Raw genomic sequence first — 16,608 nt, 5'->3', positions numbered from 1 at the left:
CCTTTTTTTTTTCCTCTTCTGTTCCCCCTCCTTTCCTCCGCCGACTTCAGCTGGCCTGAAGCCGGCACAGTGAGAAAGACACGGCAGTTTGCACTTTAGCCACCGGTTGCCGTCTTGTTTCAGAAACCGAAAATCCTCGTGGTGTCCTCGGGTTCGTCACCACCATCAAAATTGAGGCTCCGGCGGGAAACAAATGTGTGATGTTGTATCCGCGCAACCGGATCAAATATCAATATCGTGAGGAGAGCCCTAGCGATAATCGACTGGCCGATTTAATCAGATGATATTAGCTCTGTTAAAAATCTGCAAACCGCTGCTGACAATTTTTTTTCCTCATAGTTCAGTGATTTAAATTGCTTGGACGTTGACACATTACAACAAACCACGAAGGTAACACCATTCAAACATTGCCCACGAAAAAAAGAACCCCCTCAAAAAATCTGTTCTTAAGTTCAGCCCTAGCGATAATCGACTGGCCGATTTAATCAGACGATATTATTAGCTCTGTTAAAAATCTGCAAACAGCTGCTGACATTTTTTTTCCTCATAGTTCAGTGATTTAAATTGCTTGGACATTGACACATTACAACAAACCACAAAGGTAACACCATTCAAACATTGCCCACGAAAAAAAGAACCCCTCAAAAAATCAGTTCTGAAGTTAAAATAAATACTCAAGGACCAAGTATTGGAAAACAGTCAAATTTTATGCTCGGAATTCATATCTTTATTCTTACACATCAATATTGTTAGTCAGTTATCGCTGACTATTAAATGACGTCATCTGAAGCGCTCTTGCGGCTTCACTCATTGAGATAAATAATTGACGTCATCCTGAAGTGCCGCTGCGGCTTACTGCGGTCAGATACGTACGGTAGATGATAAAAATGTGAAAAGGCGCTTTTCACACAGAACTCAGCAAAGTCCAAAGTGCCACTGCAGCTTCACATATTAAGATGACATCATGAGTTGTGTGTGAAATGCCCCTTTCACGGCATTGCAGTCAATGTATTCACCTGAGTCTACCTTACGCAGTTGTTGTGGCGACAAGCATTGGAGATAATTAGACCTGACATAACGTGGCCAGTGAGTAAATTTACGGATCGACTTGAGCTCGCCGCCCCTTTTTTCGTCCGTGCCTTAGGCACGGGACAAACGACGAAACCGAGAAGGTTCCTGTGGATCGGGAACCCAAAGTGAGCCACTTTGCAGTTTTTGGAGCCCGTGACCGTTTCGCTTTCTGAGCCCGAAGCGTCTTCGTCTCCCGCGAGAACGCCAATGACGGCCAAGAGACACAAGGCATCCCACCCCACTCCCCCTATCGATTTTGAAAGTTGTTTTTTGATTATCTGAACCTCATCTGTGATCGCTCTGTTGCCCCCTGGTGGAGCAACCAGTGTTGACACCCACACCCGCCCCTGGTTGAGGAACACCCCCCCAGCGAAAATGGCGAACAGGTCTTCTCACCCAGTTTTCATGGTAGGATACTTTTTTTCTTTTTTTTTTTTTTTTTAAAAACAATTATTTATATTTTTTGTCATTTTATTCTATGATGGTTTTGTCCGGAGGATGGATGGTTATAAGCTATGCACACGACTCCCCTTCTTCCCTCTGCTTTTTTTTTTTATCTTCCACTATTAGAAATTCTAACAAGAGTATTGTATCATAGCAAAACTAGTATTTACCTAAAGTTATAGAAATTTACCTTTGTAACACTTCTAAACAATAAAAATCTACATTATCTTTTGTATGGAATACAGTATTTATTTGTATATGAATTCCTAGGTGTATTCATCATGTAGCTAGCATGATAACTGACTAGCAGTCAAGTCATGGGTAGAGAAACAAGCCCTGCATGCAACGATTTGCATCAAAGACAATTCCTCTTTACATATGTGCCCTTTAAATTGTAAGTTTTGTTGAAGTTGCGCCCTATCAGCGTCGCACAGTATGTGACCACCAGGGGGCAGTGACAGCCAACCAGTTCACTTGAGTGACATCTGAATCTAGCTCATGGACAAAAAGGATGAAAAAAGGATACAGAATTGTCATTGTTTTTTCCACCTGTTGTTTAGTAATAAATGAATATCGGTAAACTATGTCCTCCCTCACCAGCCGCTGAAAATGATAGTTGAATGAAGTTAAGAAGAATACACAACTGGTTAGCACGCCGGCCTCACAGCTAGTACAGAGGTAACGGGTTGTATCCAAGCTGTGTGGAGTTTCTTCTCCCCATGCCTGTGTGGGTTTCTTCTTGTGCGCTGATTTCCTGACACATTCTAAAAGCGAATGGCAGGTTAAAGGAACACAAAATTGTACCTTGGTGTGTGAATGCTTAAGGTGTACCCCGCCTGCTGCCCGAAGACAGCTGGGATGGACTCGAACGTGACCGCGACCTTTGTGAGGATAGAGCGGTTACAGTATGATGTATTTGTATATGTATTGTATATCATTAGCCTAATATAGCATAACTGTTTCAGTCATTTTTAGAAACGGTTACAATGAGAATAAAAAACTTCCAATGTTCTTGCAAGGGGGCGCGATGGCCGTGTCAATAATCTGTGTAGCCCTAGTTAAACCCCTCTGGTGTTTTGTTGCTATTCTAAAATATATCCATCCATCCAGTTTCCAAAGCGTTGGTGTGCTGGAGTCTCTCTCAGCTGTCATTGGGCAGTAAAATCTATCAGTTTTGTTATTAGTCCTCCTATTTACAGCATTGGTCAACTCCCACCCCCTGCATTTAGCCCTGGGAGAGAAAAAAAAATCCTCCAGCTGTGTTGTGATGTTTGATTTGAATAGATGTCTCGTACCCTCTGCAGTTTAGTAAATACCCACCGTGGCCGCCGTAAAAAGAGATCCACACCAGCAGGAAAACGGAGTGGAGTGGATCACATGACTGTGGTTATTTCCTGCTGCATTAACTTGTGCTGCCTGGCAGCCACTCGCAGCTCCTCCGCGGCGCTGTGTTCCCTCCTCCTCGGACTCGCTCACACGCTCCCCCCACCCCAAGGCCTCCGTCGAACTCCACACGGACTCACAAGTCATCCATATCCTCCCCCTTTTTTTTGTTGGACTCACTCCGGGGGAAAAAAAAAAGAACAAGAAGCCCACACCAGCGCTCATTATGGCGACAGCGGCGGTGTCTGCCCCGGCCGGTGGCCCCAACCCCGGCCCGGGGACCGAGCTGGTACGCGGGCAGGCGTTCGACGTCGGGCCTCGCTACAGCAATCTGTCGTACATCGGCGAGGGAGCCTACGGGATGGTGTGGTGAGTGAGGCCGCGCGCCGAGCACCCCGAAGCCGCCTTATATAAGCCAGGGAGCCGCCGCCACTCGAACACACCTCCAGTTTGCCAGTTAGCTTAGCCACACGGCTAATGGCTGTTTGGTGCGCTAGCTGCGACCGCGTCAAAACCCGTCAAATTAAACCATTCCTTCCGCTAAATGACACACAGTTTGGTGTATTTACATCGTTACCCGGACATAGCGACAGCTCAGTGTGAACTTATTTCAACCCAAACATGTTTTATGGAGCCCAACTCTTCGAATAATCTACAGATTTCCATGGTGAGGAAAAAGTGATTTTGTCGCCGCTGCTAGATGTTTTTGTTAGTGCCGAAAATAGTGTATTATAGTTTATAATTTTTGTATTAATAACAAATAGATTTAACAGGTAAATGTATTTTATCGGAGACCTGTCAGAAATGCTGGGTGAGGGCTAAATGAAATCCTTTTCACTCATAGCATTTCCATGTCATCATGCAGTCATTCCATTCACTGACGATATACGTCATACACGAACATCGAGTATCGACGTTATTTTTTATTTGTATGCGATTCGTTATTTGGATACGTAAATTACGAATTAAATGCATATTTCATTCAAATATTTATTTATGGTGTCCAGAAGTGTGTCCGTGCCCATACCACTGGATCAGTCACTTCTCAAAATGAGAGAACTTTGGCATTTCTCCCCATTTTGATCATAAATCTATGTTTTGATTTGTTTTTGAGCAGGACTGCACAATCATATTTTTTTTTCTGAGTAATCAAACAACCGTGTGATACATTTATACAAACAGATGGAAAAAAAGAGGGAAAAGAATAAATAGCCAAGTTGTCAATGCTGACTCTACCTTTGTCAACCAGGACGTCTTTGTGTGCACCGTGAAGCCATGTTGTTAGTGTAAGCAGTGCACCATCAGTGGAGACTCACTGTGAACCACGCAAAAAAAAACAAAAAAAATCGGGTAAACAATATTGGCGGTTGTAATTTGTTTCGAATTTGCTGTAATTTATTCCGCCTGCTGCTAGGAAGCAAAACAATATTTTTTGTTAGGAGGGAGAAGTATATTTCATATCGTAATAAGGGGTGTGTGTGTGTGTGTGTGTGTGTGTCTATCTATACATGTACGTCTATATAAACTATGTAAGTGTAGAGCTGTTGATGCGCGTTGCTGCTCGAAAGCACTCAAATGTAGCAATGATGTAATTGTCCTCCTCTCGGTCCCATTTTCAGCGAAACCACACCACTCAACTCATCTTTTTTTCTTTTCTTTTAGCGTGAGGCGAGTCTGTCTTCAGATAATAATCCTTTGTCAAGCCTCACACTTTTATAAAGCAACTTCCAAGGAAGAATTTATTTGTTGGTCTTTAGGTTCTTGGAAACAATTTCCCCCATGGGATTTCATAATCAGTTTCAATCTGAGGCATTCAGTATTTTTTTGGGGGGGTGGGGGGGGGCATGTCACAGGTCATTTCAAGTGTAAAAGGAAATTAAGCGCTGTTCATGATTGCAATCTTTCGCACTCCGTCAAATACAGAAAGTGTTCCTTGAAAATGTACAGCTTTGATCTTGCTAGATTGAACTTATCGCGAATTTTGTAGGAGTTTTTTTTTTTTTTTTTCACAAAAATGTTCAGCTTTTCTCACATAAAGGATTTTTTTTTTTGATTATGTATATTTTTTCTTTCTTTATCTTTTCTTTCTGGTGACCCAGGCGTTTACTTGTATGCCTCGTAGTGTCTTGACTTTTTTTTTCCGACTTAAAAGCGTCAGTTAATTTCCTTTTGTAGTTTCTCGTAAAGCGCGTTAGGTTTGTAGGTTGAAGGTTCGCTTGGCCATAGAAGCGTTATCACGACGGATGCTTATCTTTACGAGCACCGCACGTTAAACAGCCCCTTTGCGTGTCGGCGTGTGCTCTTCTGAATATGATGTAACATCCTTCACATTTTTGTTTTCCTCCACAGTTTGTCAAAGCCAACGTGGCTTGCTTTTCAAATGTATTATGACCGTTTGAACGAAATTTGGGGAAGAAGTTTGCATTGCTGTTGTGAAGGCATGAGGGCCGAACTGAAATGGACAAAAAAAAATCTGATAACGGATCAGTGAGACAATTTATTAAAAAAGAAAATTAATAATAATTTCTGGTCCTTTCATGCTTACAACAACAAAGTTATGAATTACAGGCCAAACATTTGACTGTTTTCCAATACTTTTACGATTTGTTTCACTTTACAACAAGGATAAATCTGTAAAAACAGGCCCTTACGATACATTGCCGACCGGATCAAGTATCTGTATTGGCGCTGTCCAATGTGACGCCCGACTTCATTTTCATGGAGAGAAAAGACCATTTTCCTTCCATCCATTTGTTGCCAAGGTTCAGCTGGACAGACCAGAAGCACTCATGTCAAAGCTTTATTTATTTATTTATTTATTTTGTTCTTTGAATACAAAGTCGCACAACAACGTTGTTGGCTTCATTCAGCCACATTGAAATCGATTTACTTTGAGGAAACTGCCCCGTCCCATTTGGGTCTTTCGTGCCTTAAAGCTCAAGGCAAAGTGGAACCGTCGCCTCGCTGCCCCTCGCCGATGCTTTGCGCCGCCGCTGTCCTCTTGGAACGCCATTGTGGCGCTCATCTCCGTGGCAACCCCTCTGCCCGTGACATCATTATAAGCATCCCCCACCCTGCCCTCACAGCCAATGGCAAAGAATGAGCCGCTGAGGAGGAGATGTCGTTTATAAGATTGCGCCTGGCAGGACTGCATAAACAACCCGCATATGCTCACATCTCCCCACTCCCCAATCATTGGGTTGAGAATTTTATATCAGTCATGAATACAATAGTCATTTTAACTTATAAAATGTTCCGCTTGAAGCAGCTGATGCCAGCCACAGATACTTAAAGCAAAAAAAAAATAATAAATCTGTCGAGTAAGTCGTCCTCGACACTAGTTGGCGCTGTATTGAGACAGCTTGACATAGGAACAAAAGAAGGTTGTCGGTCAAAATTTTTTGTCATTGTGTGAAATGAAATTTTATATATCAAAAGTATTTGAGGTATTGATACTTGGTAAGTACTCAAAGAGTGAATACTGATCTGGAAAGAAGTGTTTGCGAACATTGCTAGCTTTGATGATGGCAAAGTTCTACTTTTGTCAAAATGAAGCTCCCCAACACACTTCAACATAGCTCGTCGGCACCAAGAAGGTGGCCAAGCACTATTTGTGTCCTAATGAAACTTGTCAACTCACTAAAACATAGAGTAGTTCTTTGCGCTTGCACAACAGCAGCAGCGAGATGGTGGCAAATAACTGCTTTTGTTGATTTGAAGCTCCTCAAGTCACTTGAACATAGTTCCTTGGCATCAAGATGTTGGCCAAGCACTACTTTTGTATCAATTCAGCTCATCATCCGACTTCAAATAGTTCTTGGCATCACGAACTGGCGGCATGATGACGTCGAGATGCTACAAGATCGTGGCAAAACACTACTTTTGTCTCAGTGAAGCGCCTCATCTCACTTTCAAATAGTTCTTTGGCACCAGGATGCCGTGAAATGGCGGCAAAGCGCTACAATTTTTGACCCCCCGTAACGTCATCATGGTAACAGTGGCGTTACATAACACGGCGACGGATGCAGCGTGAAGCCTTTGCATTCCCGTCTCCATGGCAACACCGCTGAGGACGAAGAAGCAGGAAATGCGGCGGGACTGTCATGGAGGTTTGGGCAGAACACTCTGAGGGGAACATATTGTTATTTCAAAGGAGTTGCCCGCTGCCTTAATAAGATCTGTTTGTCAAAATAGGACAAGGATAGATTTTTTTTCATCCAGCTGCGGTCCGCAAAAATAATTGGCATTAAATGACGCATCATTTTTGAAAAAATTGCACATATGGGGACCGCTGTGCCTCTTCAGCAAATGGAGCTACTCCACCTTCAAATCTCTTGATGGTGATTTGTAGATTCACCTGTTTGGCTGGTTTTCTATTCATTTATTTTTTTCTTTCTTCCCTCCTCGGCCTGGGCTTCATTCACCCCTAAACTCAGCTACTCATGAAAAAGAATTGCTTCGAGGTCACTTTGTTCCCAAGAAGAAGGGTCCGTCGGATATGGATTTGTTTTAGCCCAATTTGGATGTTTGGCAGAATAAAATTCTGATAACCAGTTAATTGGTCATAGTATTAAAAAACACACAAAAAAACATGGCTAAAATCATTTCAAAATATTTGTTTGAATGTCATTATCTTTGTCTCATGTTTTCTTGTGTTCATGTGTTTTTGTTTTTGCCAATTAAAAAGGACTAATATCGCCGATTAATCGTTCAACGTCGAAGGGCTCCATTTATACAAAAGTTGTGCTTTGCCGCCATCCTGTGGTACCTTTTGAGGGAGGTAATGCCGGTTATTGGACCTGCTATACCGCATCTCAGATCCGCACATGTGGTGCATGAAGCGGACACCTCGCCAAATGAACCACCTAAAGTCATAGTTGCTTTAAAAAAAAAAAACCAAAACAGTTCAACATGAATGTGTATGACACACATCCGACGACCGCTAACACCACCACACGCGCGACAAGGATTAGCATCCTTCTAACTTCATTCATTACATGCTATTTCCTCATACTGGATATTTTATTTTCATTGTGTATATTTCATTTATTTGTAGTTCATTTTAATGTGTGTTCTATCCCCAAATCTGTCTTTTCTAAACACGCGGAGCAAAAAAAAAAACAATCATAGAAAATGGCTGTCAATGTCATGCAATTTGAAGAAATCATATCAATTATAGATGCCCATTGGGGTATTCATATGTAATCAGTATATATTTTTTTGTCTGCTAAAAATCTGCATCACCCTAAAAAAAATCGACAAACTTGTTAAAGAGATGAGCGTGTTAGCATCATGCAGAGTGCAACACAAGCGGCCGTCAGTATCTTGCAGTTCTGCTTCTCTCTCTCTCACACATACACGCACACACTCGCGCGCGCACACACATTCCTCACAGCCAAGTGGAAAGGAAGGTCAGTCACATTTCCCTGGCAGAAGGCTGGCACGCCACTGTTTACATTTGGCCGTCACCGTGGCAACCGCTTTTCTTCTCCTGTCACACAATGTGGGCGTTCTTCACTCTCTGCGGCGTTAAAAATAAAGAAAGAAAGAGAAAGAAATCACTATGCGGCCGGGGGGGGTGGCGAGAAGAAACCAGCAGCAGCATTCGTAGAAGCGCTAGTTGTCGCATTTGTCTCCGTTCCGATGACGTCAGAGTGCTCGCATCTACGATCACGTCAGGTCTTGGAAGATGGATGGAAAAAAAAAAAAGCAATCGGACGAATTTTCGTACGATTGCGGTACGACCATTTTGTTTGTTGTTCGGTTCCTTTGTTGAATCGTACACAAATACGATAACCCGCATCAAAGTTTGTGGACACGATAGGCAACCTTTTGGGCTCGAGGGGACGCGTTTTGGTTTTCAAAAGGAACAGATGAGGCAGGTCATTTGTAGCTAGGTGGAACAAAAATTGTGTTCGTTTTGTTTGCTCATTTTGGTGTTTCCTCCCATTTTATTATTTACAGGAAATCAACAAATAAAATCATTTTCATAACAAAATCATCAATTCTCATTTTGAATTTTTAGCTCCTATTTCACTCGAATCAATGAACCGGTTATTTAGTTCAAGTATAAATATGATATATAGTTATTAGATTAAAGTCTTTGGTTTTCATTTCGAGTAAATGACATCGTTACTGCTTAAACAATGTTAACTATTTTAGTTACAATAATAGACATTTTCATGTTTTAGTGGTATTATTTAGAACTCATTTTATCCACAACTATAGTTTAATTTAAAAAAAGTTGAACAGATGTGTATTTAGAACTCATTTTATCCACAACTATAGTTTAATAATTTTAAAAAAGTTGAACAGATGTGTAACACAAACAAGCAAACAAAAAAAACATCTGACTATTTTTACCAAGGATGTAACGAGATAAACACATTTTTTGAAAAATTTTGCATTTTGGCCAATGCTGCTGTCGACTGAGATTGACCTCAAACGGCCCACGGGGCTCGCGTTGCCACCATCTCCGAACCAAACCCAGAAAACTGGTGAGCTGTGACGGTCACAATGCGAGCCCGAAGTCGCATACGGAGAGATACGATGAACAGAAAGAAGCACAGACAGCATTTGCTTTGCACTCCTGGGTGACGCTCCTTTTTTTTCCCTCTCTTTGTCTCTTTCCAGCTCAGCGTACGACCGCGACAACAAGCTTCGCGTGGCCATCAAGAAGATCAGCCCTTTCGAGCACCAGACGTACTGCCAGCGCACGCTGCGCGAGATCAAGATCCTGCTGCGCTTCAAGCACGAGAACATCATCGGAATCAACGACATCATACGCACGCCCACCATCGATCAGATGAAGGATGTGTATCCTTAACCCGCTACGTCGGGGCTGTCACCGGGCAGTCGTTTTACAGTCCGTTTTCGATCGATTCACTCGTCGATGAATCAGATTGGATTCGGTTGGCATCTTGTTCCGTCCGCGCCGCAGCACGGCAGCCATAAGCTGATGCGCCGTGTTTGCTGATGACATCAAAACTGAATTGCTTTAACCCCCACTGGACCTCCATTTGCCCGAGGCTCGCAGGTCTTTCCGGGCAACCTCAAACTTTTCCGCCTACTGGAATTCAAGTGACCAAAATTGGGTGGCAAAAATTTGCGCCGTTTTGTTTGACGAGCCATTGTGAGCGGACTTTTGCAAACTTGCCAAAAAGCTTGCGAAGGTTTCCTCAACCACGCCGCGCCTCAGTTACATCGTGCAGGACCTGATGGAGACGGACCTGTACAAGCTGCTGAAGACCCAGCACCTGAGCAACGACCACATCTGCTACTTTCTCTACCAGATCCTGCGAGGCCTCAAGTACATCCACTCAGCCAACGTGCTGCACCGTGACCTCAAGCCCTCGAACCTCCTGCTCAACACCACCTGCGATCTCAAGGTAGGACCCCCCGCGCCCGGTGGTCTCTTGGCCCTTTTTCGGTGTGCTCCTCACCGTCGCCGTCTGCCGGTCCTCAGATCTGCGACTTCGGCCTGGCCCGCGTGGCCGACCCGGACCACGACCACACCGGCTTCCTGACGGAGTACGTGGCCACGCGCTGGTACCGAGCGCCCGAGATCATGCTCAACTCCAAGGTCTGCTTGGTTCCACTGTGATTGAAAGGGAATGTTATGTTCCGTAAAAAGGGACTTTTTAAGATCTGTGATGCAAATTGCGCCATAAAGGTGAGACTTTTGTCTGCCTGTGATTTGGGAGCGAGGCAGGTCCGAGATCTGCCCTTTTCAAGTGACTACTACACGTGAAGCGCGGCAAAGGCAAAACCAATGGATTCCCTTTAGCCAAGAGCATTTTTAGGTTTTGAAAAGCTGTTGATATGACGGGGGGAACGTGTATTTTCCGATTTGCTCAACGTACACAGATAAGCTCTGAAGCAAAGGGACTCTCGGCTCGGCCGCAAATCGCGAAATGCCACAAATTGCTGCCCCAAAGTGGAAGTTGAAATTTGCCGATAGATGCCACAAGAAGGCAGCAAAGCACTACTTTTCTATTAGACGGGGCTCTGGCCTGACAACGTGACGCTTATCCTCTCGCCGCGATGTAGTTGCGCCAGACACCGTGATGCCACAAGGTGGTCCCAAAGCACTACTATTCTCTTTTCAGTGACCACAGAGGATACCTTCCGTGTACACGAATTGACAAAGTATAATGGAGCGGCCTTTTTCAAGGAAAATAACATTTGTGGGGGGGGGGGGGGGCAAGTTAATGTTCATTTATGCTTAACATTTTACTGAGAGAATATTACATCACTTTTTTTTTTTTTGTGAATAAATGCTTGAACCATTTTTCATATTTTACATGTTCTTTTTTTTTTAATTGTTCACCCAATCGAATGCTGGCTTGGCCCGTCTTGTCGTGTTTTTTTTTTTTTTTTTTTTTTTTTTTTTTTACAAATCTAATATGGCCACACTGCTTTAGATGTAAACATGTCTCTGGGTTGCCTTTTAGGGTTACACCAAGTCCATAGACATCTGGTCAGTGGGCTGCATCCTGGCTGAGATGTTGTCCAACCGGCCCATCTTTCCCGGGAAACACTATCTGGATCAGCTCAACCACATTCTCGGTAAAACCTTTTTTTTTTTTTTTTTTAACTCCGTCTTGATATGTTTCCTCTTCTCCTAACGTGATTCCTCCTTCAGGTATCCTGGGCTCTCCTTCTCAGGAGGACCTCAACTGCATCATCAACATCAAAGCCAGGAACTATTTACTGTCTCTGCCGGTGCGCTCCAAAGTGCCCTGGAACCGCCTCTTCCCCAACGCTGACGCCAAAGGTCCAAACCTGCTTCTTGAGGGCGGGGGGAGGAGGGGGGCGGGGGAAGGCCATGGCCTGCTCGATGCATGCTCACAATATAGGCGCCATATATTTATGACGGTTCCTCTTTAGCCGCCACCTTGCACAATAGAAATACAGAACAGTCAGTGACTCGAAATAATCCACTGAGTCAGAAACGCGAAAGCTAAGGTGTGTTTGGTCACGCATATATGCACATCACATGCCTGACATTCTTTTGCAACCGCGAAGACAACAGAGTGACGTCATGCGGTTTGTTGTGGCAACCGGATGCAGCTCATATGTGCAAGTTCGTGTTTAAAAGTGCAAAATCAACTCGCTTCCGCTGAACCAATTGGATACTTGGTCGATGATTGGATTTCTCAAACCAGCTCACGCTTGACTTGCGATTGGCCTGGCTCCCTCTAGTGGACATTTTGGTACATTGCGGATATTTTCACGCTGCCTTTTTGTCTGTCAGCATTGGATCTGCTGGACAAGATGCTCACCTTCAACCCCCACAAGAGGATCGAGGTGGAGGAGGCCCTGGCGCACCCCTACTTGGAGCAATACTACGACCCCACGGACGAGGTGCGTGCCGCCTCGGCGACCGATCGTAAGCGCTGCCCACCCCCCGGTCTTGACGCTTGCGTTTTGCCACAGCCCGTCGCCGAGGCGCCGTTCAAGTTCGACATGGAGCTGGACGACCTCCCCAAGGAGACGCTGAAGGAGCTCATCTTTGAGGAGACGGCACGCTTCCAGCTCGGCTTCCGGTCCTAACGCCTCACGCCAGGTCAGGAAATGGTACAAAACATTGCTACAAAATTTTGGAACACAATCTGACCCCGTCTATTTTTATTCATCTAAACATAAAATATAACAACGCTATCAACATTTTTAATGATTAAAAATAGTAAAATAAGGCCAGGAACCAAGCGAAGCAAGTCTTTGGCTTCTTTAAAAGGCCCTCAGCCCCCCCCCACTGAAATAAAACCACCTCAAATCCCAGGAAGCGTGAATGTAACGTCTCAATTGTCCTCAGTCAGATGCACAATTTGAATAGATCGTGTCCTTTTTGCATAACGGTGACCATTCAAAATGAAGAGTCATTTTTACATTTGATTTTATTTTGTATTTTTTTGTCCTGCAGATGATTTGCCAACGCTGCCCCCCCCCTCACTCCCAGGCCCCGCCTCCTCAACACTGTTGTTGCGCTTTTTCTTTTTTTTTTTTTTGCTTCCGTTTTGTTTCTCAAAAGCTTCGGCTGTCGCTCATCAAGTCCACTTTGCTCAGGAATGGCGTCAGGAATCAATCAGTCTGTCGTTCTGGGATGAGGGAGGGTGATCCAGGGGCTCGGCTTTTGGGGGTCCATTGCAGCTCGGGCGATTTTCATCCCCCCCCCCCTTACGTTTCCTTTAAAAGGCTTTCTTTGGAGGAGGGGGGAGGGTGCGGGGGGTTGTCACCTGCACATCACGCGGCCCCCACCCCCAAGAAAGTGTTATATGCAGAGTTGACATCATCAGCCAGAAAAAAAAAAAAGCCATGGTTCTGATGGTTCTCCTCCAGAATCATCTTTTTATTGTACATGAAGCTTCTGTTTTCGCCTTTGCTGGTCAGCACAGGGCAGTCTTAATGTGTTTGAAAGGGAAAGAACGAACCCAAATAGTTTATCCTTTCTAAGTAGTAAAATATGTGTTTATGTTGGGAAACTGACTCTATTTTCCTTGCGTGCGTGTGCGCGCGCCTGCAGTGAAATCAAGTGTGCCCCCTCTGCATGACTGTTAGCAGCTGTGTATACAAAGAGCATGTCAAGTGCCACACGGGCCTTTACCGTTCCGCCTCCAACAAGGTGCTTCAACCTCTCATTTTGACTTAAATAAAGAAATTGTTTTGTTTTTTAGCTTGGCCGCCGTCCGCCTGCAAACATTCGGGTCGCGGGAGCAGCGCCTTCGAGATCCGCGTTCTGGTGTCTGTGATGGCGCAACCAAAACTCTTGAAAAGCAAAAAAACAATAAATGCTCCAATTAGCTGGCGGCTAACTAAGAAACCGTGGGAGGACAGTTTGATGACAGGGTTTTGTCCCACCAAACCTCGAATGGAGGAAAATGACTCCAAAAGCCGTTGGTTCCGTTCAGATGTCAACATAGCACTTCAAATTAGCTGCTTGCTCTGAATAGTTTGCTTTTTACCCACAAATTTGAATGCAGCACGGAGATCATTCAACTCGACACGAGTGTCGTGACATTTTCCTCAAAGAATAGAATGAGTGTGAATAAGTTTGACCAAAGCATAAAAACGTTTTTTGACAAAGCTCTTTTGGAACTAAGCCACGGAAACCTTTCGTGGGTGGGCTAGCTAACTCCATCATTTTGCAGATGTTTAAAATGACAAACGTGGAGTTAGCCCAATTCAGTTCTTTGCGCCTCGATTAGCTTGCAGATAACTAGCCACCCTTCTTGTGGCTAATCTATTTGGGACAGTGCTTTTTTTTTCTTCCCAAACAAAAAGGCAGCACCAGAACCAACCGTCTCAACCCGAAAAGTTTGACTTGAGGGACTCTTGCCCCCTCCAGACCCTAAACATGAAAGCCACATGAACAGATTTCTATATCGCATGACCCATCAAATTAGCTGCCAGCTAGCTTGCAAGTGCTCATTGTAGCTCATATCTTTGGTATGTTGCTTTGCCCAAAAACATGAACCCAATGACCCCTGCACTCTTGAATCTAGCTATCAGCTCCCCTATCTTGCAGGTGCTCATGATTGTTCATCCTGTTTCCTCCAAAAATTAATGCAGTGTAAGGACCAAAAACTCCAAAATAATTTTGTTTTTAAAGATAATGCCCCCTCCCACACACACTTATACACACACACACACACACACACACACACACACACACACACAAATGAGGCAAATTAACTCGACTTTGTTGACAACACAAACTTGGTATTAGCTGTCAACTAACTAGTAAACCCGCATGCGATCCTTGTCGCTATTCTATTTTGGATATATATATATATATATATATATATATATATATATATATATATATTAAATTCCCCCCATCCACAAATGCTGAATGCAGCTTTGTCGCGCCTCATACCTGTATTTTGATGATATATACTTGGAATTGTAGATTACAGCTGCTAGCTAATTTGGTAGCAGAAGGCACTATGTCGCTAATCTGTTTTGGATGCTGCTTTTTTCCACACAAATGATGAAGCAGCACAAAGACCAACAAATTAGATTAGAAAGTAATTTGGGTTTTTTGGACAATGCTGCCCCCCCCCAACCCACGTGAATGCAATAGGAAGGCCAACTGATTAAAAAAAAAAATGTTTTGACAGCACATACTTGGAAGTAGCTGCCAGCTAACTAGCTTGTCACTAATCTCTTCAGGAATTTTACGAAGTAATTGCTTTCGTTCAGTGGATGTGGCCTAGCCAAAAGTTCTTAAGAGAACAGAACAGTAGACTTTAAAAATCTGATTTTGCACATTGTCAGCTGGGAAAAAAAAAATATACATATACACACACACACACACACACACATGCATACTCCTGCGCGTGGCGGCGGCCTACACACACACACACACACACACACACACACACACACACACGAACACACACACACACACACACACGCACACACACACACACACACACACACACATTTGTTTGGGTAGAGGCGTTCAGAGGCACTGGGAAGCAGTAGCGTCGGCACGATTCGTGTGCAGATCAGCGCTTGTGCTCCGTTCTTTTGTCTGTTTGTGCCTTCTTTGATGATTCCGTGTGCAGCTTTTGATGTGATCAATCAAAGAAAAAATAAGTGAGCTTTGTACATTTTAAATGATTTGTTGCCACTGCTGTGTGTTTGTTCGTGTGTGCGTGTGTGTGCATATAACATTTCTATTCCCCCCCTTTTTTTTTTTGGTTTTTTTCGTGCAGATATTTTTTATTGTCAGATGAGTGTTCTGCTTCTATCAGACACTAAATGAGCTTGTTGCTTCACTGGGTTTTCATCAATTGTGAACAAACAAAAAAAAAAGTTTTAAAAAAAGAAAACAAAAAATAAGGCCCGCTTGTGTTTTTAAGGGTGCGACTGCCTCAAATTTTTGTTTTTGTTTTTGGGGGTCAGTTTTATTTTGCTGTCATGTATAGAATTTTGCTCTTATTGTTGAAGACTGTTTTTAAAAGTGAATTATTCAGTGGTCTTTTGGAAGCCAGGAAGAAAAACACACCCACTCATCTAGAAAAGTCAACAATCAGTACTGAACTGACTGGACTGCTCTCACCAATCAACAATCACAGAATTGCCAAATAGCTTTCTTTCTTTGGAACAACCAATTCTAAATGTATTTAATTTGAGAATGATCAATAAAACATGTCTTACCCCATTGTACACCACGCCTGTTTACTATTGATTCTTTTTTTCATTGTGTCTAGCATTAGTGATCTTTTTTTTTCACTCAAAAAGCAATCCACTTTAAAACAATGTTTTTTTTTAATCGGTTAACACTGCATAGAATGTTAGTACAAGGAAATGTTTAAATCAAGCAAATTAGTTTTACATATTAACATACATAAAACGAAATGTCAACACTAAAACGGGTCAATCGCACCCAAAATCTGGAATCTGTGACACACTTAAACGTAGAACAGTGTGTGAAATAAATTGAAATCAATAATACATTCTCATGTTTGCAGAATTACTCCCAAAAGGCCGAGCTGCGGTTCCGTTGCAATCACGTCAGTGTGTCACGTTCATGCTTCCGTTTTTGTGACTTATTAAATAAATAAACGTGTTGACAATCGTGTAATATTGTGACATTAAAATTCGTTATTCATCACAAAATAGAATAATTTAAACGGCGTGATTGTGAAACCTCCGAAAGTCATTGATGTGCTTTCAAGAGTGACACAAAAACGATAAACT

At 43.3% G+C, this 16,608-nt stretch overlaps 2 protein-coding genes across 3 annotated transcripts in view; both read left to right on the top strand.

Annotated features, from left to right (window-relative positions):
* Positions 1-59, top strand: part of LOC109526899 (protein FAM102A-like) — a 13,288-nt gene extending 13,229 nt beyond the window's left edge. Inside the window, exon 10 of the mRNA XM_019888475.1 lies at positions 51-59. Coding sequence (XP_019744034.1) covers positions 51-59 — 9 coding nt within the window. The remainder of the gene's footprint in view (positions 1-50) is intronic.
* A 2,850-nt stretch (positions 60-2,909) lies between these two features.
* On the top strand, positions 2,910-13,960 carry mapk1 (mitogen-activated protein kinase 1). 2 transcript variants are annotated; one of them, XM_019888489.1, is made up of 9 exons: positions 2,910-3,267; positions 9,532-9,714; positions 10,097-10,286; positions 10,364-10,480; positions 11,352-11,466; positions 11,543-11,674; positions 12,155-12,264; positions 12,337-12,477; positions 12,824-13,960. In XM_019888489.1, the coding sequence occupies exons 1-8, from the start codon at positions 3,125-3,127 to the stop codon at positions 12,451-12,453; spliced, it is 1,107 nt and encodes a 368-aa protein (XP_019744048.1). In that variant the 5' UTR covers positions 2,910-3,124; the 3' UTR covers positions 12,454-12,477; positions 12,824-13,960. The 2 variants fall into 2 exon arrangements, with proteins under 2 accessions (XP_019744048.1, XP_019744047.1); XM_019888488.1 differs by having other exon boundaries at positions 2,911-3,267; positions 12,337-12,466.
* The last annotated feature ends 2,648 nt before the right edge of the window (positions 13,961-16,608 follow it).

This window comes from Hippocampus comes, unplaced genomic scaffold, assembly GCF_001891065.2.
Source record: "Hippocampus comes isolate QL1 unplaced genomic scaffold, H_comes_QL1_v1.1 scaffold128, whole genome shotgun sequence".
NCBI classification, from domain to species: Eukaryota; Metazoa; Chordata; class Actinopteri; order Syngnathiformes; family Syngnathidae; genus Hippocampus; species Hippocampus comes.
Note: the sequence above shows the minus strand (reverse complement) of the source record. Positions and strands in the feature narration are given on the sequence as shown.

Excerpts from the sequence above, each read along its gene's own strand:
- mapk1 (XM_019888489.1), top strand. The coding sequence starts at position 3,125 with ATGGCGACAGCGGCGGTGTCTGCCCCGGCCGGTGGCCCCAACCCCGGC. Across the intron at positions 3,268-9,531 it reads GGAGCCTACGGGATGGTGTG|CTCAGCGTACGACCGCGACA; the intron begins GTGAGTGAGGCC and ends GTCTCTTTCCAG. Across the intron at positions 10,287-10,363 it reads ACACCACCTGCGATCTCAAG|ATCTGCGACTTCGGCCTGGC; the intron begins GTAGGACCCCCC and ends GCCGGTCCTCAG.